Source organism: Penicillium riverlandense (genome assembly GCF_028828495.1).
Source record: "Penicillium riverlandense strain IBT 135883 chromosome Unknown utg000003l_segment0_segment0, whole genome shotgun sequence".
Classification (NCBI taxonomy): Eukaryota; Fungi; Ascomycota; class Eurotiomycetes; order Eurotiales; family Aspergillaceae; genus Penicillium; species Penicillium riverlandense.
Window position 1 is genome coordinate 2,773,417 of NW_026643196.1, and position 27,320 is coordinate 2,800,736.

The window sequence follows — 27,320 nt, forward strand, 5'->3', positions numbered from 1 at the left end:
ACGCATTCACCGCTAGCCGCTTGAGCCTCGTGATACTGTGATTCTCAGAACGAGCCTCTTCCTTGCTCTGAGACGCCCTCTCTCTAGGGTACTTTCTGCGAGGATACACTGCCGGCCTTCGACTATCTGTCGCCTTCGCGTCTGTCGCGTCAGTACCGCAGGTACCCCCTCCAGTTGGGCCTGGATGCGAAAGTGACGCGCCGGAAGACGTATTTCTGAGCCAAGTTTCTATGACTTGTCATGGGCGAAACAGTTGATTACCCGCTTGACCACCTATTATGCACTTTGAGAACCAAAGAACTCCATAGAGTCACCGTCGGCACGGTATCAACATGGTGAAAGCGGATGTGCGGAGGGATTACTACGCGGACCTAGGTCTTGCGCCCAGCGCGGAAGCTGAGGATATAAAGAAGCAATTCAGGAAACTAGGTAAGTGTGACCGAGACAGTAGTTAGAAGCCACCACTGACTTTTTGGGTGTGGGTAGCACTGAAGTACCACCCCGACCGAAACCCGGGCAAAGAAATCGAGTTCAACGCCAAGTTCCAGGCCATCCAAGCGGCAAACGAGATCCTTAGTGACCCTCAACAACGGTTGAAATATGACACGGACCGGCTACGCGCTGGATATGGGAAGTTTTATGGACCGCCCAAGGCAAATACGCCGCGGAAAGCTCAGCCGAGCAGTCGTGCGCCTACATCGGCTTCGAAATCGCAGAGCCAGAAGCCCCCCTACTCTCGCAAACCACAGCCCCCGCCAAACGAGCCCCCGCCAAATGGCCCGTCATTTGGAGCCCAACGATATGCATCTCATGCTCGAGCAGGACCCCAACAATGGCATAATGCACAGGATGAGGCGCAGACGAGGGCGGATGCTTTCCGGGGATTCCAAGGCATGAGAGGAAACAACAAAACGCAAGGCTGGCAACAGTTTGATCCTAGGACTGGACGCGCAGCTCCCTCATCTGGTGCTGCGCCGAGACAGAATGCACCTTTCGGACAGCAAGGCCCACGCCCTAAATCTGCATATGAATACTTCAAAGCTCCGCCACCGACAGCGTCGAATCCAACGTCACCCAAGAAGAAGCAGGGGTTTGCACCGGGAACTGCAGGAGGGGACGAGCCCATGGCCCGCGGTACCTCTGCCTACACTACTAATCATCGGACGGACCGACCCTTCAGCTATATCGACCCTGAGCCATCTCCTATGGGGGGATATAGTAGCCGCTACGCCGGGACCGGAGGTGAAAAGACCTTCTTTGCGAGCCCTAAACTCAATCGTTCCGCAACCATGCGCACTCCTTCAGGTTCATATCGACCCAGTTCGAGCGCAGATCATCCCATCTCTTCATCCGGCCAACCGGGACGGCATCACAGTGCCAGCCCCAAGGACCGATCCACGCGATCTCGAAACATCTCCATATCATCGAGTTCCAGTGATCTGGATGACGACTCCGAGTCTGATTCCGACGAGGTGAACGTTGGCCGCACCGGCGCATTCAAACCAAAGGCCGTGCCCAAGAGCCGCCTTCGCCCCCACCAGAAATTCGCCGACTTCCATCGCGAGGATGATTCCAGCCCCGGTGAGGACCCCTTCCCCCAATGGACCCCTTCAAGCTTTGCGCACTCGTACTCCCCGCCTCCGCCGCCGGATTTCTCCCAAACCTGGAGACCACGGAATCCCCCTCGATCATGGATATATGATGCACTTGCTGACAGTGACGACGCAAAAGGACATAATTCGGATAGCGCGGCGTTCCCCAAAGGATCATATCGACCGGATCAGAATCCCAGGTTCCAGGGCTCTAGCACTAGGTATGATGTCCGACAGTATCCATCACCCAGACCATACTAACGTGATCTGTGTAGGACTGATGCGTCTTCCAATACGGCGAACCATTATTTCGGAGAATTTGGGCGTAACAGCCCCAGCAACCTACATAAGAAGTTCTCCGCCGAGGACTGGAGAGATCATCTGACCCAGTTTACCTTCATGGGCCAGCAACCTTCAGATAAGGAGGCGTTCCGCCGGCCGACAAGTTCCCGGAACCGGGGCCGGGCGTCGACTCAGAATGGATCTACCCTGCCAGCGCAGTCACCTGCATCAGCTAGTGCGAATCCATTTGTTGATACCTCTCACTACCCAAAAGCCCAGCCAGTGGAGCAGCCACCTACTCCATTCGCGAAAGCAACCTTCTCTGTGGACCAATGGGCCGAGCAGTTACAGAACCTTTCGTGGAATGTGCCCGAGACAGACAAGTCCCGGCCGTCGGCAAATATCCCGCATTCTCGAAGTCCCAAGAGACCCCCACGATCCGGTGTCAAGGTCCGAAGCGCGCCACAACCAGCGAGCGTGGCAACCGAAGCGGAGGAAGTACATGGGACGGCTAATGGCAACATTCCTGCCGAGTCAGCTCACGCCGCGCCCGCGGACGCTGAGGCGATGGATCTAGATGACGATCTTCCTCCCCCGCCGCCTCTGTCGTCCATGCCCGAGAAAGGGCCCGCTGGAGAACCCCGAACTGCAAACTATCCCGACTTGCCATCGCATGCTTCTAAAGATGCACCCACGCCGACCAAAAAGCCTCGATCACAGTCTCGGACAGAGGCCAATAGCTCGAGCGCAGAAACTCGCGCGCCGCTCTTCGACCTCGATAATCTGCGGAACACGGCCCCGTTCAGCAGCGCAAACGGCGGCATTGAGAATTTGCAAGAGATGGGCGACACCCTTCCCTTCCAATCTCAGGCGAAGCCGCCGACCACGACGAAGCGTGACATCCGGCCCCGAGAGTTGAATTGCCCAAACCCACCCAAACGGCCGCGCGCACCGGAGCCGGCTCCTGCTCGCGCCGGATCACAGCAACTCGCTCTGTCACGCGAGCAGTGGTCCCGCTACGTGTCCGAGATGACGACGTATATGCGGGAGTGGAACCAATTCAACCGCCGCATGCTTCAGCATTTCATTGCCCGCCAGGAGGCCGTTGAAACCGGGCTCGCGCCGCGCTGGATCAGCGCCGTAGGCGACAGTGCACGCTTGAATCTGAATGGCGGCGATGGCGACGGCGACCAGAGTGGGATCAGCGAAGACACCGACAGAAACGAGGACGAGGAGACGCTCGTCCCCGGCAGTGGCAAGGGTGGATTTAGCGCGTATCTGCGCGGAATCGAGGAGGATATCCAGGTGCGCAAGCACTGGGAGGTGGCGTGTGAGATGCACCGCGAGTGTATCCTGGACCTGGGCCGTCTGCGGGAATGGATTCGCAATGGAGGGAGGGTGATGTGACCATAAGACGGACATTGGCGCTTACTGCATCTTGCCTAGCATTTCTCTTTTTAGAGTGTTTTGGTTCTGGGGCGTTGGTGGGAGCTTCTCTCCGCTTCATTTGTATCTTTTCTTGTTTTATGTTAGATGAAATACCCCGAATCTAAGCCATCTCGACTACTTGAACGCCCAGCCCTAAACGTACCTGCCCCAGGCACTCAGGCATCCAAATACTTTACCCCGCCAATACGCCCAAATGACGGATTAAAATACATAAAATACACTTTGAAATAGTAAAGCGTGAGTCACGCCATCTATTTAATAGCAGGATCAATTCTTGGCCCTCCTTCTCTTCTTCTTTTTTTTCGTCTACTTGTATGTGAGATACTTCCCATTGCCCTATTGTGGTGCAATTGGCCCATGAAAGAAAAACCCTGACTGACTGACGCACGTATCCAGAGCCCCGCCGCCGGTCATCGGACTCGCCTTCTCTCTTCCGCAAACTTCGCCAACTCGCAACTCGAGCAAGTCAATTGATCGCAATACGACTCTCCGTTTGGTTTTTGGGACCTCGCGGTTTACTTTCTGTCTGCGTCATCATGGTTACCATCGTGCTGGGCAGTCAATGGGGGGATGAAGGTGCGCAGAGCCGTCTCCGGCGGACGCCGCCACCGATGAGAAACTGGGACGGACGAGACTAACGATGACAATTAGGCAAGGGAAAGATCACGGATATGCTGTCGCAGCAGGCGACGCTCTGCTGCCGCGCCGCAGGTGGTCACAGTACGTTTTTCTTTTCTCTCATGGGAACCACAACCAGACCAGACACAGTCGACTAACCGCCGCTGCGAATTTTCGCTCTGCCAAAATAGACGCCGGCCACACAATCGTCCACAAGTCCGTCACATACGACTTCCACATCCTGCCCTCGGGCCTGGTCTCGCCCGCATGCGTGAACCTAATCGGTGCCGGCACCGTCTTCCACGTACCCAGCTTCTTCAAGGAGCTGGCCTCCCTCGAGGAAAAGGGCCTGACCACCGCCGGCCAGCGCATCTTCGTCGCGGACCGCGCCCACGTCTGCTTCGACCTGCACTCTGTCGTCGATGGCCTAGAGGAGGCTGGTCTCGGCGGCCGCAAGGTCGGTACTACCGGGAAGGGTATTGGGCCCTGCTACAGCGATAAGGCGGCGCGGAGGGGTGTGCGCGTCGGCGAGATCCTGGACGAGGAGGTCTTTGAACGGAAACTCCGTGCGCTGGAGAAGTCGTACCGCTTGCGATTTGGGGAGTTGGCGTATGATGTTGAGGAGGAGATTGCGCGGTTTAAGGTATTTTACCCCAACCTTAATTGTCTTTCTTTTGCAAATTGCAATTGCATGCACGGTGATTGACGGTGGCTGACTGTGATTGACAACGACTTGCAGGAATACCGCGCGCGCCTGAAACCCTTCATCGTCGACCAGCTCGAGTTCCTCCAGAAACACGAGTCCTCGCCCAACACCTTAGTGGAGGGTGCCAACGCACTCATGCTGGACCTAGACCACGGCACATACCCATTCGTGACGTCGTCATCAACAGGCCTGGGCGGCGCCGTGCAAGCACTTGCCCTGAACCCCATGAGCATCAAGTCCGTGATCGGAGTGGTGAAGGCCTACACGACGCGCGTGGGATCGGGCCCGTTCCCGAGCGAGCAGCTCAACGCAGACGGCGACAAGCTGCAGAGCGTGGGGCGGGAGTTTGGCGTGACGACCGGCCGTCGTCGACGCTGCGGATGGCTCGATCTCGTGCTGTGTCGCTACTCGCATGCTATCAACCACTACACTGCGCTGAACCTGACCAAGCTTGATGTGCTGGATGACTTTGAGGAGATCAAGGTCGGTGTTGCGTATATTCTTCCCGATGGGAAGAGGACGACTGGGACTTTCCCGGCCGATGCGTCGGTGGTCGAGAAGATCCAGGTCGAGTATGTTACTCTCCCCGGCTGGAAGTGCAGCACTATGGGTGTTACCCGCTACGAGGACCTCCCTCCCAACGCGCGTGCCTACATTGAGTTTATTGAGCGTGAGCTCGGCGGCGTCCCTGTCAAGTGGATTGGTACTGGTCCCGCGAGAGAACACATGATTGCCCGTGATTAGCTAGAGGGTCTGTGGTTCTGACTGATTGATCATGTCTTTTTCCCTTATGAGTTGAGTCGAGAGTTACTGGTCTTTCTAATCTGCAGGATATCTGGGGCATGTTTTCTTTTCTTTTTGTTTTCTGCTACTAAAGGTATATATCTCATCAAAATGGACATGCTAGAGTTTAGATGGATCGAGAGCACCAAGTACGTAGACGGATTTGAATGTGTGGAAATGTTGAGATTGGTCAGACAAATTTTATATACCGTACATGAATAAAAGATATGGCCTGTTCTTGTTTATCCGCGCCCAAAGATCAAGTAATACAAACAAGTAAACAGAAATAGTGGTAGTACAATGATCGAACCGATCAAGAAAAGAGACTAACGCCACCCAATGCAAGCAAGGATGGCCGATTCGCAATCTTCATCATGTCCTCTTCTCCTAGGGAAGGGGGACTACTAGTACCGGCGGCCGTAGGAAGGAGACTTCCGGGAATCCCGGCGCCTATCACCGAAATCCCCAAAATTGGATCGAGACGATGATCGTCCAAAATCGGATGATCGCCCAGAGCCGGATGGTCGCCCAAAGCTAGACGGCCGACCAAAGCCAGATCTGCGGTCCATGGCGCCGAACATATCATCATCAGAGTCGCGATCGCGGCCGCGACGAGACTCATTGACCTTGAGGAGATCGGGCATACGTTTGAAGCCTAGTTGCTGGACGAATTTGGAGGACACGCCCGGCGCTTCGGGCAGACTCCAGCCGATAGTGGCGGTGTCGTTCACGATCTGCACCAGCCTGCGCTTGTTGTGGATAGAGCTCTTCAGGTTACTCATCAGAGGCTGGAAGGCATCTTCTCGCTGTCTGGGGGGAATGTTTGTCATGGCTTGCTGGATTTGCTTGATAGTCTCGATTGTCTCCTCAGGAGTTGTCTCGTCGGGTCTCGCGGCGGCATCTTCTCCAGCTTCTTCGGACGCGGTATTCACAAACGGGGTCATACGCGCAGAGGCTGCGGGGATAGAGGTCGAGTCGTTGGTGAGGGGGAGGTCGCCCAGGATGTCCTGGAAATAGCCATACTGGGCGTCGTGGAGGAAAAGCCAGCCTTCACCGGTCTTGCCGGCACGTGCCGTGCGGCCGAGCCGGTGAACATATGTCTCCCGGGTCTGAGGGATACCGATCTGGATAACATGGGTGACGTTCGGGAAGTCCATGCCACGGGCTGACACGTCGGACGAAAAGAGGATAGCCTCTGACGAACGACGGAAGTCTTCGGCATTCCTGGTCCGTTCTCTCTGGCTGAGGCGTGAGTGCAGTTCAAGAAGATTCATGCGACCAAGAGGAGACTGGAAGCGTCTGCGAGGGTCGGAGAGATTGTTGAAGGCCTCGGCTGCGATGCGGACCTCGGCGGTGGAGTTGAAGTAAACAATAGCCTTGAAGGGACGCAGGGAAGGGTCGTCTTGTTGCTTGGCCTTGTAGTTCTTGGCCATTTCAAGAATAGCGGGCAGGGCGTTTTCATATCCTCTCAGAACCACGCTCTTCTGCGGGACAGTCAGGTGTGTTGGCACCTCGTCCTCGCGGATGGTCTTGACAAAGTTGAAGCCCGGCTTCAACGTGCGCCGCACCATAGTCATAACTTCCCGAGGAACAGTAGCCGAGAACATGAGCGTTTGGCGGTTCACCTCCTGCGCGGACGGCAGCATGCGCTGGATTTCCATGATGTCGGGCGCAAACCCGTCGTCCAGGAGCCGATCGGCCTCATCCAGAATCAAAGTGTTCAGCTTGGGAACTTCCACTCCGTTTCTTGGATCCGAAAGGATATCTTTGAGACGGCCGGGGGTGCCAATAAGCAGGTGGCAACCCTCCTCTTGGATTCTTCGCAAGCCGGAGGCCTTGTGACTGCCGCCCACCGCGGTCCGCACTTGCAGACGAGTACCCGCGGCGAGCTTTTTCGCCTCGACCGCAATCTGTTCCGCGAGTTCTCGGGTAGGTGAGATGATCAGGGCGCGGGTGTCCGTGGGGTCGCAGTATCGCCCGCGCCGGTCCTGGCGGAGGGTGGGATCGTTCAGGATGTTCTGCATGGCAGGAACGAGGAAAGCGAGTGTTTTGCCGGTTCCCGTTTTGGCTTGAGCCAAGCTAGAAAAGTCCCGAGAAAAGTCAGTGATTATCTCTCACACTCAACCCAATGAACTTACACATCGCCGCCTCCCAAAACCTCATGCAAAGTCTGGCTCTGCACAGGGGTCATAGTTGTTAATCCCATCCGTCTGCTGTCGGTGATGTTCCGAATAATGCTCGGGTCGACGAATCCTTGTCTCTCTAGGTCGCGGAACTCGGTGATGATCTCTGTTTGCGCGGAGTCATCCTCAATCTCATGCGCCTCTGCAGTCGCAGCCTTCAAAGCAGGAAATGAAGCGTGAAACGAGCGCGCAGCGACCGGAAACGACGGCGCGGAGAGAGGCTGCCATTTCAACAGTTGCGAGCTCCAGCGCGTAGCCGCGGATAGTGAGCGCGGCGCGGAGGCTCGCAGGACGTTGGAGACGCCGAATCGACGAACAGCACCCAGCATTCTCAAGATGCTGATTGGGTGTCGATAAAAAAAAAGAAGAAGAAAAGGATGGGCGAAGGCGAATACCAACCGAAAAAGCCAGGGGAGAAAATGAAAAAAATAATAGGGACGATCACCTGACTGCTTATCTTATCAACGGGGTTATATCTTCTCTAAGCTACGCCAGTTCGCACTCGATCAGGCTCTCAAGGTCATTCTGCGCCGTCCAGATCTTCACAATTCGAAGCCCTACAGACTCCAGCAGCGCATGCCATTGCACTCACTGCGCTCACAAGGATCCACCATCATCATGATCAAGCCCAGGCTCGTCGCCTCCCAGTACGGACCCGCGTCAGGAGGACGGCAGCCAGGAAAGTATCCTGCGACCGGAGGGCGGGGGCATATGATAGTGGGCAACGCTGGGTGTTTCCGACGAGACTAATGCGGATTTCATGTCGTGTCCTGTCAGATCAGATCAGATGAGACCAAATCATCGAATCAACGAAGATTTCTAAAGAAAAAGCAATCCATGGGTCTGGGTCTCGGAACCTAGTAAGGTGAGTAAGCGGGACTTGTGTCAATTTCAAATCAAGGGGCGCCGGTTTGTCATCAGACCTTTTTTTGCTTTGAAAACCACCATTTACTTCAAGGAGAGAAATGTCTATATAATTGGAAAGTCCAGGGCCTGCGCGTAAAATCCTTCGGCTATACGCTATTGGTTGCCTTTTGTATATACACTGTGTTCCCAGGTCACCAGCACCTCCTCGAATATTTATTACATACACCCCCAACCTTGACGAATATCCACCATGGCTACCGTCACCGTGGTCATCGTCGGAGGCTCCTTCGCCGGCCTGAAAATTGCCCACGCTTTGCTCAAGGATGTGCCCAATGTCAAGATTGTGGTGATCAACCCATCGCGGAGCTGGTACTTCCCCATTGCTGCGCCAAGGATCTTCGCAAAGCCCACTGCCTTCCGCCCAGAGCAGTACCTCATTCCAATCACGGACATTCTCGCCAAATACCCCTCCGAGAAAGTGGAGTTTATCGCCGGGACGGCCACTGCCATTGACGTGACAGCCAAGACCGTCTCTCTGACGGAGACGGGCAGCGAAAACACCAAGTCGCTGTCCTATGACTATCTCGTCATTGCATCCGGAAGCACGACCGATGCCACTACTGGGAAGATCACCGGCACGCCCATGCCGTTTAAACAGACCGGCCGTGATGACATGAACGAGCTGATCGAGTCGTCGCAGCAGCTCATCCAGAACGCAAAGGAGATCGTCATCGCGGGCGCAGGGCCCATTGGAGTCGAGCTAGCGGGTGAACTCGCCGAGGCGGTTGAGCAGAACGGCAAGGCCGGCCAGGTCTCCATCACACTAGTCTCGGCGACGGACCGCGTGCTCCCATCGCTCAAGTCGAGCGGCAGCACCGCTGCTAGGCAGTTGCTGGAGCAAAAGAAGATCAAAGTGATCACGTCCCGGCGGGTTACTGGCGTGGAGGAATTGACGCCTAGTGACGGCACCAAGAAGTCGTGGACTGTCTCCCTGGACAACGGGGACAAACTGTCCGCTGACCTGTACATCCCCACGACGGGCGTGGTTCCCAACAACAGCTTCATTCCGGCGCAGTTCCTCGACAAGGACGGCTGGGTGAAGGTCGACAAGGAGCTGCGCGTGCAAGGGGAGGACAGCAAGGCTTCTCTGCCGATCTATGCGGCCGGCGACATCACCAACAACTGGCAGCGGTTTTCCTTCAAGGCTGTGGAGCAGGCCGGCGTGGCGGCGGCTAACCTCAAGGCTGATATCCTGGGCAAGGGTGGTCGGAAGACCTACGACCAGGGCGAGGCAGTCATGATGGTGGTGCCTGTGGGCGAGGCTGGAGGTACTGGCCAGATCTTCGGCATGACGCCGTGGAGCTTTATGGTGCGGATGATCAAGGGCAAGGATTTCTTTGTGAGCAAGGCGGCGTCGCTGATTGGGGCGTAGTAATATCGAGTTTAGAGCAGCATGATATCCAATTATAATACTACTTTGTTACTATTACTGATTGATGCCGGGAGTATACTTGGTAGGTAGCTAGTAACTATTGCCACATTATTCTATAGTTGTAACACCCCCACTTGACTGCATGTCAGATTTTTAATTCCTCGGTCCCTTGTCACCATTTAAGCACCGCCGATCCGATCGAGATGCGGGCCGGTGATTCGTTTGACCTGCAACACCCCGCTAACTGCCGCAACAGGCATCCTACTCCGTGCTTAACAATCAATCTTGACAATACGGGGTTCCTGCCTAGAAGAGCGTTGCGCCGTCGGGGTGGTGAATATCAATTCCTCCGAGACTCCACTACGTCGAAAGTGTGTCAAAATTGTGCCACAGAGATCGGACCGACCCATGGATTTGCCATGGTTGTGCAGAATGACGCAGCGAGCGAGAGCTTTGTGCCTCCCGGTGGACCGACCTCTCGTCCCTCTCGAGAAGCTTCTCCGATCACCGACCCATAATACTATTTGTTGCTTTATAATACAAACTGGTTTCGTTTCTTCACCCGAGGCTCTGCAGTTGCCCCGCTTCGAAATAACGTCGTACACTCTACGATTCCTGCTTGACTATAAAAGGTGCCGAGGTACCCGATTCCAGACAAACCCTCATTCACTCACACCTTTCCTCTCCTCTTGTACACACCACACTACTCACCCACCTCCATCATGACTTCCAACAAAGCACTCATCTTCAAAAAGATCCCCGAGGGCTACCCCGTCGCGGGGGAACACCTCACCATCGAGCCGGCCGCCTATGACGCCAATGTCGCCACGCCCGCCGACGGCGTCGTGTTGCAGTTGCTGTACACCAGTTTCGACCCCTACATGCGTGGCCGCATGCGCGCGCCCGAAGTCAAGTCCTACGCGGAACCCTTCTACCTCAACGAGCCGGTGAACAGTCGGAGCATCGCCAAGGTCGCGCGCTCGAACAATGCCAAGTTCCCCGAGGGCGAGGTTGTCATTGGAGTTTTGCCCATCCAGGAGTATGTTGCGCTGGGCGGCAAGCACCTCGGTGCCATCAGCAAGCTGGAGAACCCGCTTGGCATCGAAGATATCCGTGTGTTCCTAGGTGCGCTCGGTATGCCCGGCCTGACCGCGTACTCGTCGCTGTACGAGATCGGCAAGCCGAAGAAAGGCGAGACGATCTTTGTGTCGGCCGCCAGTGGAGCCGTGGGCCAACTGGTCGGCCAACTGGCCAAGCACGAGGGTCTGCGCGTGATTGGATCCGTGGGATCAGACGAGAAGCTCGACTTTATCACCAAGGAGCTGGGCTTCGATGGCGGATTCAACTACAAGAAGGAGAAGCCTGCCGCGGCCCTAGCGCGCCTTGCTCCCCAGGGAATCGACATCTACTACGAGAACGTCGGCGGCGAGCACCTCGAGGCCGCGCTGAATGCTATCAACAATTTCGGCCGTGTGGTGGTGTGCGGTATGATCTCGCAGTACAATTCGGCCCCGTACCCGATCACGAACATTGCCAACGTTCTGACCAAGCGCCTGGATATGCGCGGTTTTATTGTCGGTGATGCCAACATGGGTCCCCTGTATGCTAAGGAGCACCAGGAGAAGGTACAGAAGTGGATCAAGGATGGTTCCTTCAAGGCTCTCACACATGAGACTGTGGGCATTGATAATGCTAGCGAGGGCTTGATTGGGCTCTTCTATGGCAAGAACTTTGGCAAGGCCGTACTGAAGTTTTAGTGATGAGGATATGACATCTATTAAGCGTGAATTCAGGTAGGGTGGGAAATGAAATCAGCTCTTCTACTAGTAAATATGTTCAGTCCCTCGAATAATGCCTAAACTAGTAGTCCTTACGCCTATAGATCCATCTGTTGGCAGCGTTGGAGCTTGAGTGGTGAAGACACGAAGGAGACAAAGTAGAGAGATCGTCTCCAACACGTCACAGTATTCTTTGAAAGCAATTCATCTAGAAGGAATCCGGCAAAGCAAGCACAGCAGGGCTCTTTTTTCCATCTTTGCCAACTGCCCTCAGGCCAAACACGACATTGTCCCTGCTAATATCAAGGGTAGCGGTGCTCACCGTTCCAACATTTAGCGTGTGCGTCCACTATATTCGAATCAGCATCTGCGCAAACTCATGTTAACGGAGCACTCACCTGCTGGCTCGACATAGATCGCCATACGATCTCAAAGTGATCGAGCAACGGATCCTTCGGTTCAGTGTTCCAGTTCAACATAACGACGTTATCGAGTGAAGCGAAGGGCGCCTGCTCGTTCGATGCGAGAAACCCATACAACGACGCATAAGTGAAGTTCTTAGGGATGTCCGGGGCATTGGCCATACTCAGCATGCCAAGCATATTGACCTTGCCAACGCGCGCTGTGTAGTCAAAGTCCACAAACTCGATATTGTCACCGAACACAACGCCGTTCTCCTCCCGCGGGTCCTGGTGCTGATGGAAGAAATTCTCGTTCGATTCGGTGAAGCGCACGGCTGGGAAGCCCACTTCCAGGAAGGGCTCGTGGTCGCCGCCGCGGTCGAAGCGGTCGATTTTGTAGAGAATGGCCACTTCCATGTCGGTCGTGTGGGCAGCACCGGCGTTGACTTCTTGGATGAAACGGGCCAGGTTTCGCGACGGCGTGTCATCCTGGTAACCGGTGGAGATGATCTCGTCGATGGTGGCTTCTGGAAGGTCCAGGATATCAGTACCGCCCGAATAGATGCGGACCGTGTGCTGGTTCAGCTTGTTAAATGGCGCGTTGGAGCCAGTGCCGACAATATCGTTGTTGAAGTCGGCCTCGACATTGACCGAAGCATTCTTCACTGCTGTACGTTAGGCACCGGCCCAGTCGGGGAACAATCTACTTACATGTATTTGCAAGGAAGGTGGATCCGTAAAGCCCCTGCTCTTCTCCAGCCACGGCCGAGATGATGATGCTCGAGGCCGGTTGGTACTTGGCCACCGAGAGGCCAAGAATGCGCACCATCTCCAGAGCAATCGACACGGCGCTCGCATTGTCATCCGCTCCCGGAGCGTCGTTCTCGTAGTCACTGCCGTTGATCCTCCTCGAGTCGTAATGACCCGTGTAGACGATAGTGCGATTGGGGTCGATGGCACCTTTGATCTCAGCCTGGACGTTGCAGATGTCGACGCCAATGGGAAGTCCATGTTCCGGCTCAGCGGACTGGAAGTAGCACGGCATTGAAACTTTGATCAGGCCATTCGCGGGCTTAGCGTATTCTTGCATCTGCTTCAGCAGCCAATTGCGGGCTGCGCCGATGCCTCGCGATGGACTTGTCGTCGTGGATGCGGTGTGCCGTGTACCGAAGTTAACGAGCGTCGTGATCGTATGCTCGATGCGGGCAGGTTCAATCTGGGAGATCATTGACAGAATCTCGTGGTCAGTTGTCTGCGGAACGAGCGGCACCCCGACGCTGGCTGGCGGCCAGGTCCCAGCACCCCAGTTGGCATAGCCGTTGCTGGCAAATGTGGCGGGTGGAGGGAAGGAAAGCTCGCTACCGAGGGTTGCAGCTGTACTCAATAGTAGGAGAAGCGCTTGCGACACCATGATTCTAGAGGGGAAAGTGTTCGGAAGTATAGAAGGAGGTTTCAGCTCTCTAAAAGGAGGCGATCTATATGCTTCAAAACGTCTGTAGCCTGCAATTTGTACTCATGACAACCCGCCGCTTATTTCTATGTAGCAATGTCTTAGCAGCGCCTTAGACGGCTCAAGCCGCCACTATCGAGAGGGGAACAAGATTGCATCGGGGTGAAGGTTATCGGGGTTCCGAAAAAGGAAGGTGCTTATGCTAAGTATGCCGCCGAACAGGGGCCGGATCCTAGCGCTGAGCCCTAGCTGGATATACACCTATGAAGTACCAGTCCTTTCCGTTTCCCCTCATTCTTCTGCGTCCATATCATCTCTGCCATTTTGTGTATCAAGGACACTTTGCGTTCCTGGAAGGGCTAAGCTTGTTTTTGAGAGTTTAGGTAGCTGACAAAACGTTCAAGTACCATACCCAGTGCGCTAGGATTAAAGAAAAGATGCTGCAGGAATTCCAGAAAGTTGGACCAAATTTGAGGACGCAGATCACAAAGGAGGACAGCGTGCGGGATCAGATGGACTTGATTCAGAACTAATTGTAGATCGAGTAATCATGCTTGGAGATGTAACGCGAGGATGTAAAGCATCTTCAACGGATACTGCTGTTGAAACAAACAGGAAGTTGACATGACTCTCCATAGACACGACTGTCACCCTTACGCAAGCGACACAGTAAATTTTTGCCCTTCCTTTGCAGGTAAAAGCACAAACCCTCCAGTCCCCACGTTGTCCACCGTGATCTTGGCGGCATTGGTGGCTCCAATTGGAGAGCTACCGAAGGTAACATACGCTTGATTGCCTACGTTAGATGTAATCATAGCTTTGGTTAGCTTCCCAGTGCTCGACCAGGCTATATCGATCTCAAAGCCGCCGCGAGCCACAAGACCTGACACGGAACCACCTCCTCCAATTGCAGCCCATTCAGATGGAAGTGTGGGAAGGAGTCGAATCAGGTGGATCTTGTTTCCGTCACCTGTGTGAGCTGCGACGAGCTTGCCTTTATGATCTGTTGACACTGTCTCATGGCTCTGGAGGAATGCTTCTACCATGCCAGCGGGGCCTCCGAAAGTCCCATCAACCTGGAACGGCGCTGGGGGACCAGTGGCCAGCAAAGAAGTCCCAGTGGTGTAGTTTGCCAAATGCTGAGCAAGATTTGAGTATACTAGATCAGGAAGGAAAGCTCGGGCGGAGAGAGCTATCGACCAAGCGCGAGACCAGGCGGTAGAACCACCACCATTGCTGTCCAGAGAAATATCAATTAGTCAATGTCAATATATATTAAGAAAATGAGATAGGTTAAAAGTTGATCTAGACATACTCTAGGCGACGGTGAATGCTCGAAGCTGCCCAGTTGAACGTGGTCTGATTTGAAGCGGTAATCTGTGAACCGGGGTACATGCCCCAGAGCATGGACCAGTGTCGGTGGCCAGGATCAGTCTGCCAGGGTTGGAGATTAGTATCTAGATATGGAACACTAGTCCATTCCTGAGAAGACAAACCTCATTGTAGTCATGAATCCATTCGGCAATGCCCCCATACTGATTCTCGCGCAACGGGGGCAATTTGCTTCTTAGAGCTGTCACCTTGCCTGCAAGCTCTTGATCCTTTATGCCGAGCTCTCTCTGGGCATCTAGCAATCCGCCTAGTAGCTCCCACAGCAGCGAGTTATCAATCGTTGACCCGTACGTAATTGCAACCTGGTCTGTCGAGTCGGGAATGTAGTAGGTATTTTCTGGCGAGAGCGTGGGATTGGTGACCATATACTGTCCATAAGGTGTCACAAAATCGAGAGCAAAGAGAGCCGCACTTCGAAGAAGGTTATAGTTGGACTTGAGAGTTGCTTTGTCTCCAGTAAACCGATAATGTTCCATGAGATGAGTGATCAGCCATGTGGCTCCCATAGGCCAGCAGGTTGAAGAGAAGTAGTTATCTTGTGGCGCCGAGTCTCCCCACAAATCAGTATTATGGTGAGCGACGATCCCGGAAGCGTGATACATTTTCTGTGCGACGACACTGCCTTGCTTGCCAATTTCATTCAGGAGGTCATTGAGCGGTGTTGTCAGATCAGCTAGGTCTTGATTTTTTTTTTCATCAGCGCGAAGAACCGAGAAGAAATTCAAGAAGATAGATATACTTACTGGTTGTCAAACTCGGCCAGTAGTTCATCTCTATACCCAGTTAGGCTCCGGTCAACTCTGAGACGAGAGGGATTGATTAGATATCTGACCTAAGTTGATATTGATTGTATACTTGGAACCCCACTCGGGATCCATGTCTTGATTCCATATCCCTTGCAGATTAGGAGGAAGACTTCCGTCCCTCGAGGTTGCAATCAATGTGTACCGCCCAAACTGGAAATACAACGCCACCAACTCAGGATCAAACATCGTGTTATTGATCGCAGCCATTCTTTGGGGAGTGGTCATTGCTTTCTGGGCCGGTGTTGAGCTTCCAAGATTGAGTGAGACCCTTGACATATATTTCTGGTAATCGGCAACGTGAGTCTCGCGAATTGAACTGTAGCTCTTTCCAGCAGCCTTCGCAAGGACAGAAAGCACTGCGTTGCGAGGATTAGGCTGGCGGAATGTTGTCCAGGCAGTGAAATAGATGGTTGCTTCGTCTGCTCCGGAACAAAAGACATAATCTCCAAGGGTATAGACTGATCCGCCAGAGCTTACCACGCGAGCACCAGCTGACCAGTCAATGCCACTCACGCCGTCAGAGCTGCCGCCAAAAAGGATGGTGTTATTGTCAAGGGGTTCACTATAGGCTTCGAACCTATTGAGAGAAGAACCACGATCCAGATGAATCGTAAAACCAACAGACCCAGGTTGGTTTGCAGTAATATGTATAGCGACGACATCGTCCGGGTTGCTTGCGATATACTCTCGAGTGTACTGGACGCCATCGCTCACGTAATACATGCCAGCGGTGCTTTCCTCAATATCAAGCCACCTTTCGTAGCCAGTGACGGTTTCGGTATGGTCCATGGCAAGGGTCAGATAACCCATGCCTGGGTAGTGTTGCGTGGACACGGGAGTGCCTTGGTAACCATAACCCGCTAATGTGGTAGCATTCTGCAAGAAGCCTTCCGTGAGCAAAGATTGCATCTTTTTCACAGTTTGGTATCCGTCTGGATTGACCCGATGTAGCAAGCCCCCGGACCAAAATGAGTCCTCGTTCACTTGGATGGACTCCGAGGACGCACTACCCCCGACCATGGCCCCAACACGGCCATTGCCAATAGGATAATTATCACCGTAGCTGGACGCTGCTGAATGGTCCCAAATTCTATTTGGGTTAGATGCAGAGTCCGGGGGTGCTGCCTCAGCTTGGAAAAGCAGGAGCAGCGAGCACCACACAGTGGCCCGCCGAATCAATTGAACCGACATGATTTCTCATGCAAAGTAATTGTCTAGCTAAGGAAGATCAGCCCAGGAGTGAATTTTCCGTATTGACCCTTTTATGTCATAGCTTGAGGGGCCCCCCCGCACCGCAGATTTACCGGAAGTGTCGACCATAGAGCTAAGTTCAATATTCGGATAATTATTGACCAATCTGAGAACCAAGCTTGCGTTATTACCCGAAAAATAGGCTGCAGCGGGAATTATTCGATGAGTATGCAGATTGTTATGCTTCCCCAGTTACTGGAGGAAACTCGAAACATACTGGAAGGCAAGCAGGGAGCGGGTACAATTTTTTCATTTCTTTCATTTGCTTGAACTTATCCGGGGAATGAGTCTGTGGGATTTGAGTTTAACAGTTTTTCCAGTAGAGAAGATTTTAGGCTAGCAAGGAACGACCGATTTTGAGAGAGAAGAGTTTCCTACACGAGCGAGCTCGTTGTCCCCAGATGAAACAGTGAAATCGCAACCCCCAATCACTGAGCAACCAGACATTCAAGACATTCAATGCCGCTTAACATGGTCATGAAAGAAATCAACGTAATCGAACGCACTTCTCTTGTAAGTTCTTTCGAATGTGGTGTGGTTGAGGGTTTGCAATCCATAGTGGCTGTCAAAGGTACCAAACTCGTTGGTCTCGATGAAGCTCCATGCCAATGCTCCAATAACATTAACGCCATCCTCATGAACCGCTCTTAGAACCTCGGTTAAAAACGCTTGATAATAGATAGTTCGCTCCAGATCGTAACGTTGTGCATCCAACGCCCTCAAGGTGTCACCAGTGGCAGGGAATCCGTACTCAGCAACTAGGACGCCAGCTGGCCGAAAAGTGTCCCAGACATAGTTCATTTGGGCCCGAACATACTCAGGTGCAATGAAGCTGTACGTCACGGAACTGGCATCACCAATAAGCCAGCCATTGGCGGCGTCGTTCGTGGTAACAACACAGGTCGGCCACAGAGGATCCGACTTGTTACGAGCACATGCCTCAATTCCACCCGGAGGCGAAGTCACGTACTGTGCGCTGTACGGGTCAAAGCTGAAGAAGTCGATTTTTCCATGAATGAGCTTCAGTTGAGTCTCTGTCAGCGGACTGATCGGTATACCGGTAGTCGTCAGCACGCTTTTGGGAATCTGTTTGCCGAGGAACATAGGGTTGTTCATGATTCCGAGGCTGAAGTCCTGGTATCGCTCGGCAGCGGCAACATCGCTTGGATCATTGGTATTTAGAGGGATGGCCAAGTTGTTGGCAAACTTCATAGTGATCTGTCCCTTGCCACCGAGTTCATGCTTGTACCAATCATAGAGGTTCGCATGCGCCTCCAATATGTTCGTCAGAGCATTGTTCACGGGCTGGAGATTCGGCTCGTTCACAGAAACCCAGTAAGGAACCCGGTCACCGTACCGGGTCATCAGCTGCTTGGCATAGTACATGTAATGCTCGGTAAACCTTGAATCACTGTAGGAAACGGAGGTTGGCAGGTCATAATGAAGAATAGTGATAATAGGTGTGATCCCATTTGCAATCGCTTCGTTGATCAGATCATCATAGTGGTCAAGGGCTTGTGTATTGATTGGAGATCCGGCAACACCGAAGGGGACCACGCGCGACCAAGGAATAGAGAAGCACAGATTTGGAATGCCAAGGGCCGATAGCCGTTTGATGTCTTGCTTATACAAGAAATAGAACATCGCATCGACGTTCGAGTCATTGGCAGATGATGGCAAAGCTCCAATGTTATCCATGACTGATGGGCCTCGGCCTTCCAACTTCAGACCTCCTTCGATTTGCCATGCACTACTCGCCACCCCCCAAACAAAGTCTGCTGGAAGTTTTAGATTAGTCACCTTGTCTGCATCGATTGGCCTGACTGGTAGCACTGGAGGAAAGACCAGTTCATCGGTCGATACTGGAGTGGGCGAGGCCGTCGTTGTAAAAGGCGGGTGGTCAGCATAGGTGAGGCTTGCACTTTCCCACATTGCCGCGTAGGCACTTTGGCCGTATTTTCCGTCATGTGTCTTTGTCGCCTTTGGATTCAAAGAATAGGTGGTATACGTGATTAGAGGATCCAACAGGTGAGACGCCCGGTGGAAGGGAGGAGCATAAGGTGTAGGAATTGACAGCGGTGACTTTAATGGAGTTGCATATCGGTTGGGAGGCATTGAGGCATACGTGAACGAGATTGTCGGCTCCCCTTGGCCAATGTGACCTTCAGCGGGAAATGCTAACGCTCCATACTGAAGGGCCGTCACCAGTATAGTGAAAGAAGATAGCAGAGACTGCATTTCCGAAAGATACGCAACTTTTCCGAAGCGCAATTTCGAATACCAAAAGACGTAACCACAATGAATTCAAAGCCCACAATTATTCCTAAAAGCAGGAATATATAGTATATCTATTTAGGCAAAATGCCAGTCCAGCATTGGCTGTGGCTTGCTTTGAACTTCCCCGCATTCGAACTAAAGCGTTAGCCCACGCATGAGTCGACGGAAAACAATTTCCCGCGACAGTGAAATTCTATAAGGTAAAGTAACACAATTTACGGTGAGGGGTTGCTATTAATGTTTGCGGCTATTTAGGCTGATGATTTTCGCATTGCTGATCAAGATTGCAGCCGCAGGTTACTTTTGCTCGGTACTCGGAATCAGGACTGAATGAGTTCGTGAGTACCTGAGGTGTTAGCTTTATTTTTTCCTTCTCCGTCGGGAAGAAAAAGAGGTCTGGCACTCTTCAATCGTTTGCGCAGAGCTGCGTGTAATAAAATCAAACGCACACGCATCCGGGCTCCATGTAGTCATTGTCTGGTTACTACCTCCAGCCGTAGTTGTTGTAAAAGACTAGAATCCTGGTACACTAGTGGCGCAAGAATTATCCTAGACATTGCGGGATCCGACGGACACTGTGCAATCAAAGTCACTAAATCACTAAACAGCTCGATAATTGCACCATTCACAAAAAGAGCGAATGCTCCAATGATGGCCACAGGAGACAAATTCTACGAGAAGTGTATCGGTTTGTATTCACTCCACAAAGTGTTAGTCAATCAATAAATAGGGGGCTATACTTCACAATGTCCGCGCTGTTTAAAGTGGAAAGAAATCCAAACAGATGCATTTGGACTCGGGGGTAGGAGGCTAAGGCAATTTGACAAAATTCATGGACCTTGATCATCGAGGGAGGCAACACCCTTCTTACGCGAAAAATTACCCGTCAGAGGACAAAATAGACAATGATACAGAATACCCCTAACTGAGTATCAAGTCGGGGCTTCAATTAGCTCCGAAGTTCTCAATATACGTAGTGATCCTTTGGTGGATCACGGGCTGGGTCTAATTCATCACCACGTGTAGCTTGTTCGATAACTAGTAGTGCATTGGAGCTTACTCAACGTTGGCCCCAATAGCAGGTGGGATTATCACGCACGTAGGATGGAATTGGGATCCAAACTTGAGAAAGTGCGATTAGACTGACTATCACTAAAACCACCTCACTCTGTGATAATAGAATCTTTGCACAATTATCGAAAACAATGCGTAAACAAATAGTAAACACTGATCCTATACACACAACTACATTTTCGGCCAAATTCGGCTGCGCTTATCCGCTCAGCCAATCACATGACGGGAGATGTCATCCGCCATTCCGATGCCGATGCTCCATCCCGAGGTTCTCCCCAACTTCACCTCTTCACTATCGCACAGCACCTCTTCGTCCCATCACCATGGCCTCGATTGTGCGCTCGTCTCCCCTGCTCCGGCAGTCCCTGGCGACCCCCCGGTCGTCGCTCCTGTCGAAGAATGTCGGCGTGTCGCAGCTCGTCGCTTTCCATGCGTCGGCCCGGAAGCAGATCCTGCCTCCGCAGCCTCGTAAGTGATACTCGTTCATTGGGGTGGAGGATATTTGGAAGAGAGGGAGAATTGGATGCTTCCATGGGGATTTTTGATGTGCAGGCTAACGCTCCTTCTCTCCGACCAGAAACCATCCCGGGAACCAGTACGTCTTCGCACCAAACCCCCCTCCGCGCCGCGTTTATGCAGCCATTCGACACTTGCTTCTTGTCAAATGGACCCGGACTCTTGAGAACCGCTGTTATATCTCCCATATAGCCGCGGAATTCCGGGGTTCTCCGCCCGTCGCTATCGCGTTCGACGCTGACATGCCTGCCCTCTAGTGAACGACCCTGCTCCCATCCCCGAGACGCATCCCTCGGAGGGTAGCTACCACTGGTCTTTCGAGAGGTGTGTTGTTTCCCAGGATCACAGCAATCACCGAGCGAGAACACTAATCCAAGTCCAATCCCAGACTCGTCTGCGTCGGCCTCATCCCCGTGACCATCGCCCCCTTCGCAGCCGGCTCGTTCAACCCCGTCATGGACGCCGTGCTGTGCTCGCTCCTCGTCGCACACTCGCACGTCGGCTTCCAGGCCTCGATCATCGACTACTTCCCCGCTGCGCGCGTGCCCAAGACCCGGACGTTCCTCAACTGGCTCCTGCGCGCCTTCACCCTCACCACCGCCGTCGGTCTGTACGAGTTTGAGACTAACGATGTCGGCCTCACGGAGGGTCTGCGGCGGGTGTGGACTGCTTAGATCTGGGGTTGTGTGTGCCGGGTTGTTTCTACTATTTCCTATGTCTTGGTCCCCGTTTCCAGGCGTTGCGCCTATGTATATGCCGTTGATTGATCTCTTTTGTCTTGTGAGCATGACGAATGTCGGTGCTGAATTCAGGGCTCGTGTTGAGCTATAGAAAAGGAATTAACATTGTACGAGAGTTCTTCTTTTCCTTCTAAAGGTTGTATTCAAATGAGACTAGGTATCACATATCGTTCGCGTCAAGACGTAAAACGCATACTCATAGGCCGCTATATACGTGGTATCAACGCCTAATAATCACTCCTCATCCTCACTATCCCCCATCAAAACCGGGTCATCCGGCAAGCGTTCATCATCATCCGCCCTGGCCATGACGGTCTCAATCAGCTTCAGCGTCGCCTTCAGCGGCATCCCAATAACATTATCATAGCTCCCCTCCACCTTTTCAACGAGAATACTCCCCAGCCCCTGCAACCCGTAACCGCCAGCTTTATCCGCGCCCTCGCGCGTACGCACATACGCCAGGATCAACTCATCCGTCACATCATCCCCAAAGTGCACTGCGGTCTCCTCAACGGTGCTCTCAATCACATACCCAGGGTCTCTCGCGCTAGCCAGCGGGGCCATAGCCACAAGCGCCGTGTAGACTTTATGAACCCTGACATCACGCAGCGTCTTGAGCATGGCGACATGCTGAGCCTCGGAGCGCGGCTTTTCCAGGATGCGGCCCGAGGTTGGGTCAACGACGACCGTGTCCGCGGCGAGGATGAGCGCGGGCTCGCCCTTTTCCTCGTTGTTCAGCTCCTGTGCATACACGGCCTGCGCCTTTTTGGTCGCTGTGCCGAGCACGTATTCGAATGGAGATAGCGATTTGGGCAGGTTCTCTTCTGCGTTTGAGGGGATGATTTCTAGGTTCGGGAGGCCTAGATAGCCCATTATTTGCCGCCGGCGGGGTGACGAGGAGGCGAGGATCACGCGCTGAGTGCGCAGGGTATTGAGGATGGGGAGGAGGAGCGGTGGTGGGCGTGGGAGTGGTGGTTTGCCCGCTCCGACTCCGGATGAGGCTTGTTTGAGGGGTAGGGGGTTATTGTAGGCGGGTGGAGGGGAGGGAGGTGTGTCCGAGGCGGAGTCGATGTCTGAGAGGAGGGCTTCTTTGGAGTCTGCCATGGTGTGTAGTATGGTGTCTGTTCCCTTCTGTTCCCTTCTGTTCCTTTTCGATAGAGAGATCTTGGCGGTTGGTGTCCTTTTGGTGCGGGGGGAATGACTCCTTTGGGCTATCGCATCTCAAGAGTTTTGTGCAGGATATTGTTCGAATGAATTCACCGAGGTTCAAAGAACTGAACAAGCCAGTCAAGATCCGGGACGAGAAGGAGCAAAGGTTGAACGACTACGTCCGTCAAGTGCTCGACTCTTTAGGCAGAACGGGAGCGGTGAGCCGTTGCATCATGTGATGGCCTGGAAGTGTGGTTCGGCTTCTCTTCTGCCAGAGTTGCTTCCCTTACCCCTGAATGATGCAAGAAGGACGGAGAAAAAAAAAGTAGTCAATTCATGGAGCAGCCGGCCAGTACAAACGCCCCGGTTGCTTCGCAGCAACAGCCCCTATCCACGTACATTCTGGCATGACAAGACGAGATCCAGCCCAGCAACAAACCAGAAACAAATAAAAATGTACAGGAGAACAGAAAAACTCAGATATCAACGATTAACATGAACCAATTAACCAGCAATTGGATTGGAGGGGGTTGGTGGCGAGGAGGATGCGTAGAGACCAGCAGGATATCCACCAAGCGAGCGAGACGGGAAGAATAGGATCATTGGCAGTAACAATCCGAAACCGTCTGATAGATTTTGGGGGGAAATGCATCTTGGAAAAGGCGTGGGCTCATGTGTTTGGTGCGTGGCGTCTGAACCTCGGCACCCGAGAGCACACCACACCCCAACAGAGAGAGAGAGAGAGTAGGTAAATCGAAAAGACGCTCAAGACGATCAGATCAGAGCATTAAGATGGGCGAAGCGAATCATCCACCACCCCGCCTTTACTCTCAATCTCAGCGATGAGGTCGCGCCGTTCCTGGAGCTTCAGATGCATGAAATCCACCGTCTTCTGCAGGACAATGCTCTCACTCCGGCCCTGGCCCTCGAGCCCGGGCACCAATTCTGTTAACCGATCAAAGCCTTCCCGAATCGCAGCGCGGCGCTTCTGCTCCGACGCGATGTGGTTACTCTTCTTCTCTTGGTCTGTCAGACGCGGCTTCTCTTTGTCGGCCGCGGACCCCTGCTTCGATGTGCCGGTCGGGGTGGATGACGACCGGTCATCGCGGTCGTTCATGCTTGCGTCTGGGGTACGGGGGTCCGGTCCGGGGTGTGGCTGACTGGGGTCGCAGACTCGGATGAATGGGTGGGTGAGGGGGAGGCAGCGAGGGTGGTGAGAGAGCGGTGGATCAGAGACTTCGTGTAGTGGTTGTTATTCTTCTCTCACCAGTCCCTAAGTGTCGGACATGAGACGAGAAGGGACAAGGAGAGAGAATGCGCAGAGGTAAACGAATGGCAGGGATGTTGTGGAGGACGAAAAGCGATAGTGGAGGCGGAGGCTTATCGGCTGTGCGGAGATGCGACTGGGCTTGGCGGTGACAACGCTAGTTGACGGGAAATCGGACGCTTTGTTCTAGGCGATTCTCGATTGATGATGATGATGATAGTTTGTAATGAGAGCGAATACTTATCCACGATCTTGAGGCTATGTCTCCTATAGTTGAGAATGGCTAGTATCTCCCAACGTAAAACTGATCGCGGATTAACTAGGGGGGTATAGTTAGTCTTAAAGGTTACACAGTTACATTTAGAAAGTAATCATCAGTAGGTTTGAAACGGACTATCGATCTTGGCCTAGAGCTTCTGCGTTTAGGTATGAATCAAATAATTATTTCGTTAAGACTTGGCTGACGAGTAACCCCGATGAACAAGCTAGTATTGGGTAAAGGTCCAGACTCAGTTCGGCGGGAGAGAAAAGTAGTCACTGCTGAACGCGGACACAGAAGTGGGACGAGAGCTGATATGTTAATAAATTTTCCATTACATGCAGTATCAGATTTTCGCATTATGCAAACATCCCCATTGAGGGACTGGAGGCAGAAACTAGTGCTATTTACAGAAGGGTGAATGCGCCCACAGCGACACCAGCCATAATCCAGTCCAGGGAATTGACGGCAAGTGCTGAAGCCCTATTTCTAGGTGTACTTGATGGGGTTAAACTGGCCGTGCCTGTTGGATTTGCTGCTGCGGTGCTGTTCGAAGCCTTTAGGAAGTTGTTATTGATTTGATCCCAGAGTTGGCAATTGCTGTAATCCACGACACCCGCAGTAGTTGAGTTGACGATGTTAATCCCAAGAGACTGTAACGAGCTCTGATACGTTGGCCAATGGAAGTCTTTGGTAGATGGAGATCCATTCGCAGCCATAGCAGTCCAAGCTTGCTTCAGGAAAGCGCTGATAGCATATTCCTGGGTAGTAGAATTGCAAGTGCCGTTTGGAGAGGGCATGTTGTCAAGATTGCCAAAGACAAACGGAATCTCGGCTGTATGTGTGGCTCCCACAATTGGGAGAGCCTCTGCTGGGACAAACGAAAGCCATGGACAAGAGGAAGTGTGGTCATACAGGTATGTCCATACGGGGATATTTTTCTGCACGGCGCGATTCAGGCCTCGGTATGCAGAGCACGTGTACGTGGATTCTGTGAGTACTTGAGACATGGCAAAAAATACTGGATACGGCGTCGAGTTGAACAATGATAGCGGATAATATTGCTCAACAAGGGATGCTGCCGAGCCGAAGTTATCCTGGAGAAATGTGGTGTAATCTGCAGCAGTAGCTCCCGCAGGACCGTCCGGATTCGTGGCATATTGCGCGAGTGCGAACAAAGTTCCTTCCGCAGCATCTTATTGGAATCAGTCAGTCCGCGGTCAAATTCTCCAACCGAGCCTGGAAAACCTACTGGAGCCAAAGATCGTAGGAACCCGCACTCCTTCCTCAGAGGGTTGAGAGGGAATAATTTCGCCGTCAAGGTATGGGGCAAATTGACTCGTCTGGGAATTGCCAATACCGACGGCGCCACTAATGCCAATGCCCGAGTTTAAAGCGGGTAGGGATGTAAATGACGCTACTAAATCAGATACCGATTTTGCTCTGAGACAACCGCTCTAATCCAACGTTACGATTAATACGGCCATATTGCCGAAAGAAACTCGATCTCCACTTACATCGTTAAGGCCACAGCTGAGATTCTTCGCAAAAGCTGCCCCGAGGCTCTGGGATGTAGAGTTCAGTTCGACGTCCCGTCCACCTCCGGACTCGGTAATGGCGGCATTTATTAGCTTCGGTGCTTGCGGCAGCGTCGCAATGACAAAGGTATTGGTAGCACCAGCGGATTGTCCGAACAAGAGGACCTTTGCCTGTATTTCACTCCGTCAGAACATTATGACGTGGGATCAGGGAACTGGAGAGTGAGACCTACCGGATCGCCTCCAAAGGCTGCAATGTTTGATTGGATCCACTCTAGTCCCAGTAACAGATCCTGGATGCCTTGATTGCCCTGGATGCCAGCGCTGCTAAGAGAGAGGAAGCCTAGGGGTCCAAGCCTATAGTTTATTGTCACCAAGATAGCATCGTCCTGGGCCAAGTTGCACCCATCGTAGAGAGGATATGAGATGCCACCCGCGTCTTCCCCACCTCCATAGATCCATACTTTGACTGGAAGATCAGAGCGCTTTGTGGCACTCGACGGAGCCCAGATATCAAGGTATAAGCTAAGAGCCAATTTAGGGGTGCACACCAAAGGTAAAGTGAGACGGGATGTATAAGTGCTCACCAGTCCTCGGATGTGTTTCCAGACACTGCAAATAAGGATCCAAATTGTATACAACCGGGGGCAGCTGAGGTTGCCACAAGATGTCCTCCTGGGTATTCCCCTCTGTACGGCTTTGGGGGTGCGAACCGAAGGTCTCCAGTGGGAGGTTGAGCATAGGGAATTGATTTGAAGTAGACAGCGTCTGATGTGCCACTACATCGTCCTCCTTGAATATCGCCTGCGCTAATGGAGACAACAGGTGTTGGAGAGAGACTGGCAGCCCCTCCGAGAGTGCTGAAGGTCAAACCACAGAGAAGTAAGGGAAGCATTGTGTCCGGCAGAAGAGAAAAGAGGGAGAAGACGTTGGTCAATAAAAGCGATTGAGGATTGAAGTGGAACGGCAGCGATATTATATATGTTATTTGGACAGGCTTGTTATATCCAAACTTCTAAACTCAACCCGACAAAAGGGGCCAAAATGCCTTGGAGTCGATCACGCTCTTGAAGTTAATGGGCTTACTTCTATTGGAGTCGATATACGCATGCCTTAAGACGCCAAGTCAGGCACAAGGCACATGCTGGGCTGGGTTCACTCTATAGACCTTGGCAGTAGATCCTTTCTATTTGGATAGTGAAAATGGTAATCACTTCGGAGGGGAAAGTCGGGCGAGTCTCACGGGTAACGAGCAGGGGCCCAGACGCACTAAAACCAATGAAAGTGTTCCCAACTCTGCAGTAAACGGTGGGGGCCCAAATCAGATACTAAACTTTAATTGGAGACACTAGAGAGATGGATATCTCCGAGCTACATACTGTATCGGGTCAAGCGGGGATTTGAAACTCGTCACAATGCACAGCCTCATATTAATGCATGCTGGCTGAGAGTCTCTAGTGACCATTAGAAGCTTGACTATTCCGTATCTATCTTGAACTTGTGCTTGCGA

The 27,320-nt window shown here is 52.8% G+C and overlaps 11 protein-coding genes across 11 annotated transcripts; 5 read left to right on the forward strand and 6 right to left on the reverse strand.

Annotated features, from left to right (window-relative positions):
* Positions 1–332: 332 nt before the first annotated feature.
* N7474_004788 (uncharacterized protein) lies at positions 333–3,281 on the forward strand (the record flags this gene model as incomplete). The annotated part of the gene is made up of 3 exons (XM_057196203.1): positions 333–429; positions 487–1,813; positions 1,868–3,281. The coding sequence occupies 3 exons, from the start codon at positions 333–335 to the stop codon at positions 3,279–3,281; spliced, it is 2,838 nt and encodes a 945-aa protein (XP_057053599.1).
* A 578-nt stretch (positions 3,282–3,859) lies between these two features.
* On the forward strand, positions 3,860–5,391 carry adB (adenylosuccinate synthase ADE12; the record flags this gene model as incomplete). Its single annotated transcript, XM_057196204.1, has 4 exons — positions 3,860–3,899; positions 3,975–4,043; positions 4,133–4,584; positions 4,681–5,391. 4 exons carry the CDS (start codon positions 3,860–3,862, stop codon positions 5,389–5,391), a joined length of 1,272 nt encoding a protein of 423 aa, XP_057053600.1.
* Positions 5,392–5,834: 443 nt separating this feature from the next.
* Positions 5,835–7,942, reverse strand: helA (putative DEAD box RNA helicase HelA; the record flags this gene model as incomplete). The annotated part of the gene is made up of 2 exons (XM_057196205.1): positions 5,835–7,509; positions 7,569–7,942. The coding sequence occupies 2 exons, from the start codon at positions 7,940–7,942 to the stop codon at positions 5,835–5,837; spliced, it is 2,049 nt and encodes a 682-aa protein (XP_057053601.1).
* A 788-nt stretch (positions 7,943–8,730) lies between these two features.
* Positions 8,731–9,912, forward strand: N7474_004791 (NAD(P)/FAD-dependent oxidoreductase; the record flags this gene model as incomplete). Its single annotated transcript, XM_057196206.1, has 1 exon — positions 8,731–9,912. The coding sequence occupies one exon, from the start codon at positions 8,731–8,733 to the stop codon at positions 9,910–9,912; it is 1,182 nt and encodes a 393-aa protein (XP_057053602.1).
* Positions 9,913–10,634: 722 nt separating this feature from the next.
* On the forward strand, positions 10,635–11,669 carry N7474_004792 (MDR family NADP-dependent oxidoreductase; the record flags this gene model as incomplete). The annotated part of the gene is made up of 1 exon (XM_057196207.1): positions 10,635–11,669. One exon carries the CDS (start codon positions 10,635–10,637, stop codon positions 11,667–11,669), a length of 1,035 nt encoding a protein of 344 aa, XP_057053603.1.
* A 2,525-nt stretch (positions 11,670–14,194) lies between these two features.
* Positions 14,195–16,930, reverse strand: N7474_004793 (glycoside hydrolase family 95 protein; the record flags this gene model as incomplete). The annotated part of the gene is made up of 5 exons (XM_057196208.1): positions 14,195–14,777; positions 14,857–14,975; positions 15,038–15,606; positions 15,677–15,706; positions 15,766–16,930. 5 exons carry the CDS (start codon positions 16,928–16,930, stop codon positions 14,195–14,197), a joined length of 2,466 nt encoding a protein of 821 aa, XP_057053604.1.
* A 516-nt stretch (positions 16,931–17,446) lies between these two features.
* On the reverse strand, positions 17,447–19,105 carry N7474_004794 (beta-glucosidase; the record flags this gene model as incomplete). Its single annotated transcript, XM_057196209.1, has 1 exon — positions 17,447–19,105. One exon carries the CDS (start codon positions 19,103–19,105, stop codon positions 17,447–17,449), a length of 1,659 nt encoding a protein of 552 aa, XP_057053605.1.
* A 1,559-nt stretch (positions 19,106–20,664) lies between these two features.
* On the forward strand, positions 20,665–21,531 carry N7474_004795 (CybS family protein; the record flags this gene model as incomplete). Its single annotated transcript, XM_057196210.1, has 3 exons — positions 20,665–20,809; positions 21,115–21,181; positions 21,246–21,531. The coding sequence occupies 3 exons, from the start codon at positions 20,665–20,667 to the stop codon at positions 21,529–21,531; spliced, it is 498 nt and encodes a 165-aa protein (XP_057053606.1).
* A 300-nt stretch (positions 21,532–21,831) lies between these two features.
* On the reverse strand, positions 21,832–22,701 carry N7474_004796 (nucleotide diphosphatase; the record flags this gene model as incomplete). The annotated part of the gene is made up of 1 exon (XM_057196211.1): positions 21,832–22,701. The coding sequence occupies one exon, from the start codon at positions 22,699–22,701 to the stop codon at positions 21,832–21,834; it is 870 nt and encodes a 289-aa protein (XP_057053607.1).
* Positions 22,702–23,533: 832 nt separating this feature from the next.
* On the reverse strand, positions 23,534–23,863 carry N7474_004797 (uncharacterized protein; the record flags this gene model as incomplete). The annotated part of the gene is made up of 1 exon (XM_057196212.1): positions 23,534–23,863. The coding sequence occupies one exon, from the start codon at positions 23,861–23,863 to the stop codon at positions 23,534–23,536; it is 330 nt and encodes a 109-aa protein (XP_057053608.1).
* Positions 23,864–24,679: 816 nt separating this feature from the next.
* N7474_004798 (carboxylesterase/lipase family protein) lies at positions 24,680–26,705 on the reverse strand (the record flags this gene model as incomplete). Its single annotated transcript, XM_057196213.1, has 5 exons — positions 24,680–25,467; positions 25,525–25,729; positions 25,790–25,981; positions 26,044–26,335; positions 26,398–26,705. The coding sequence occupies 5 exons, from the start codon at positions 26,703–26,705 to the stop codon at positions 24,680–24,682; spliced, it is 1,785 nt and encodes a 594-aa protein (XP_057053609.1).
* Between the last annotated feature and the right edge of the window lie 615 nt (positions 26,706–27,320).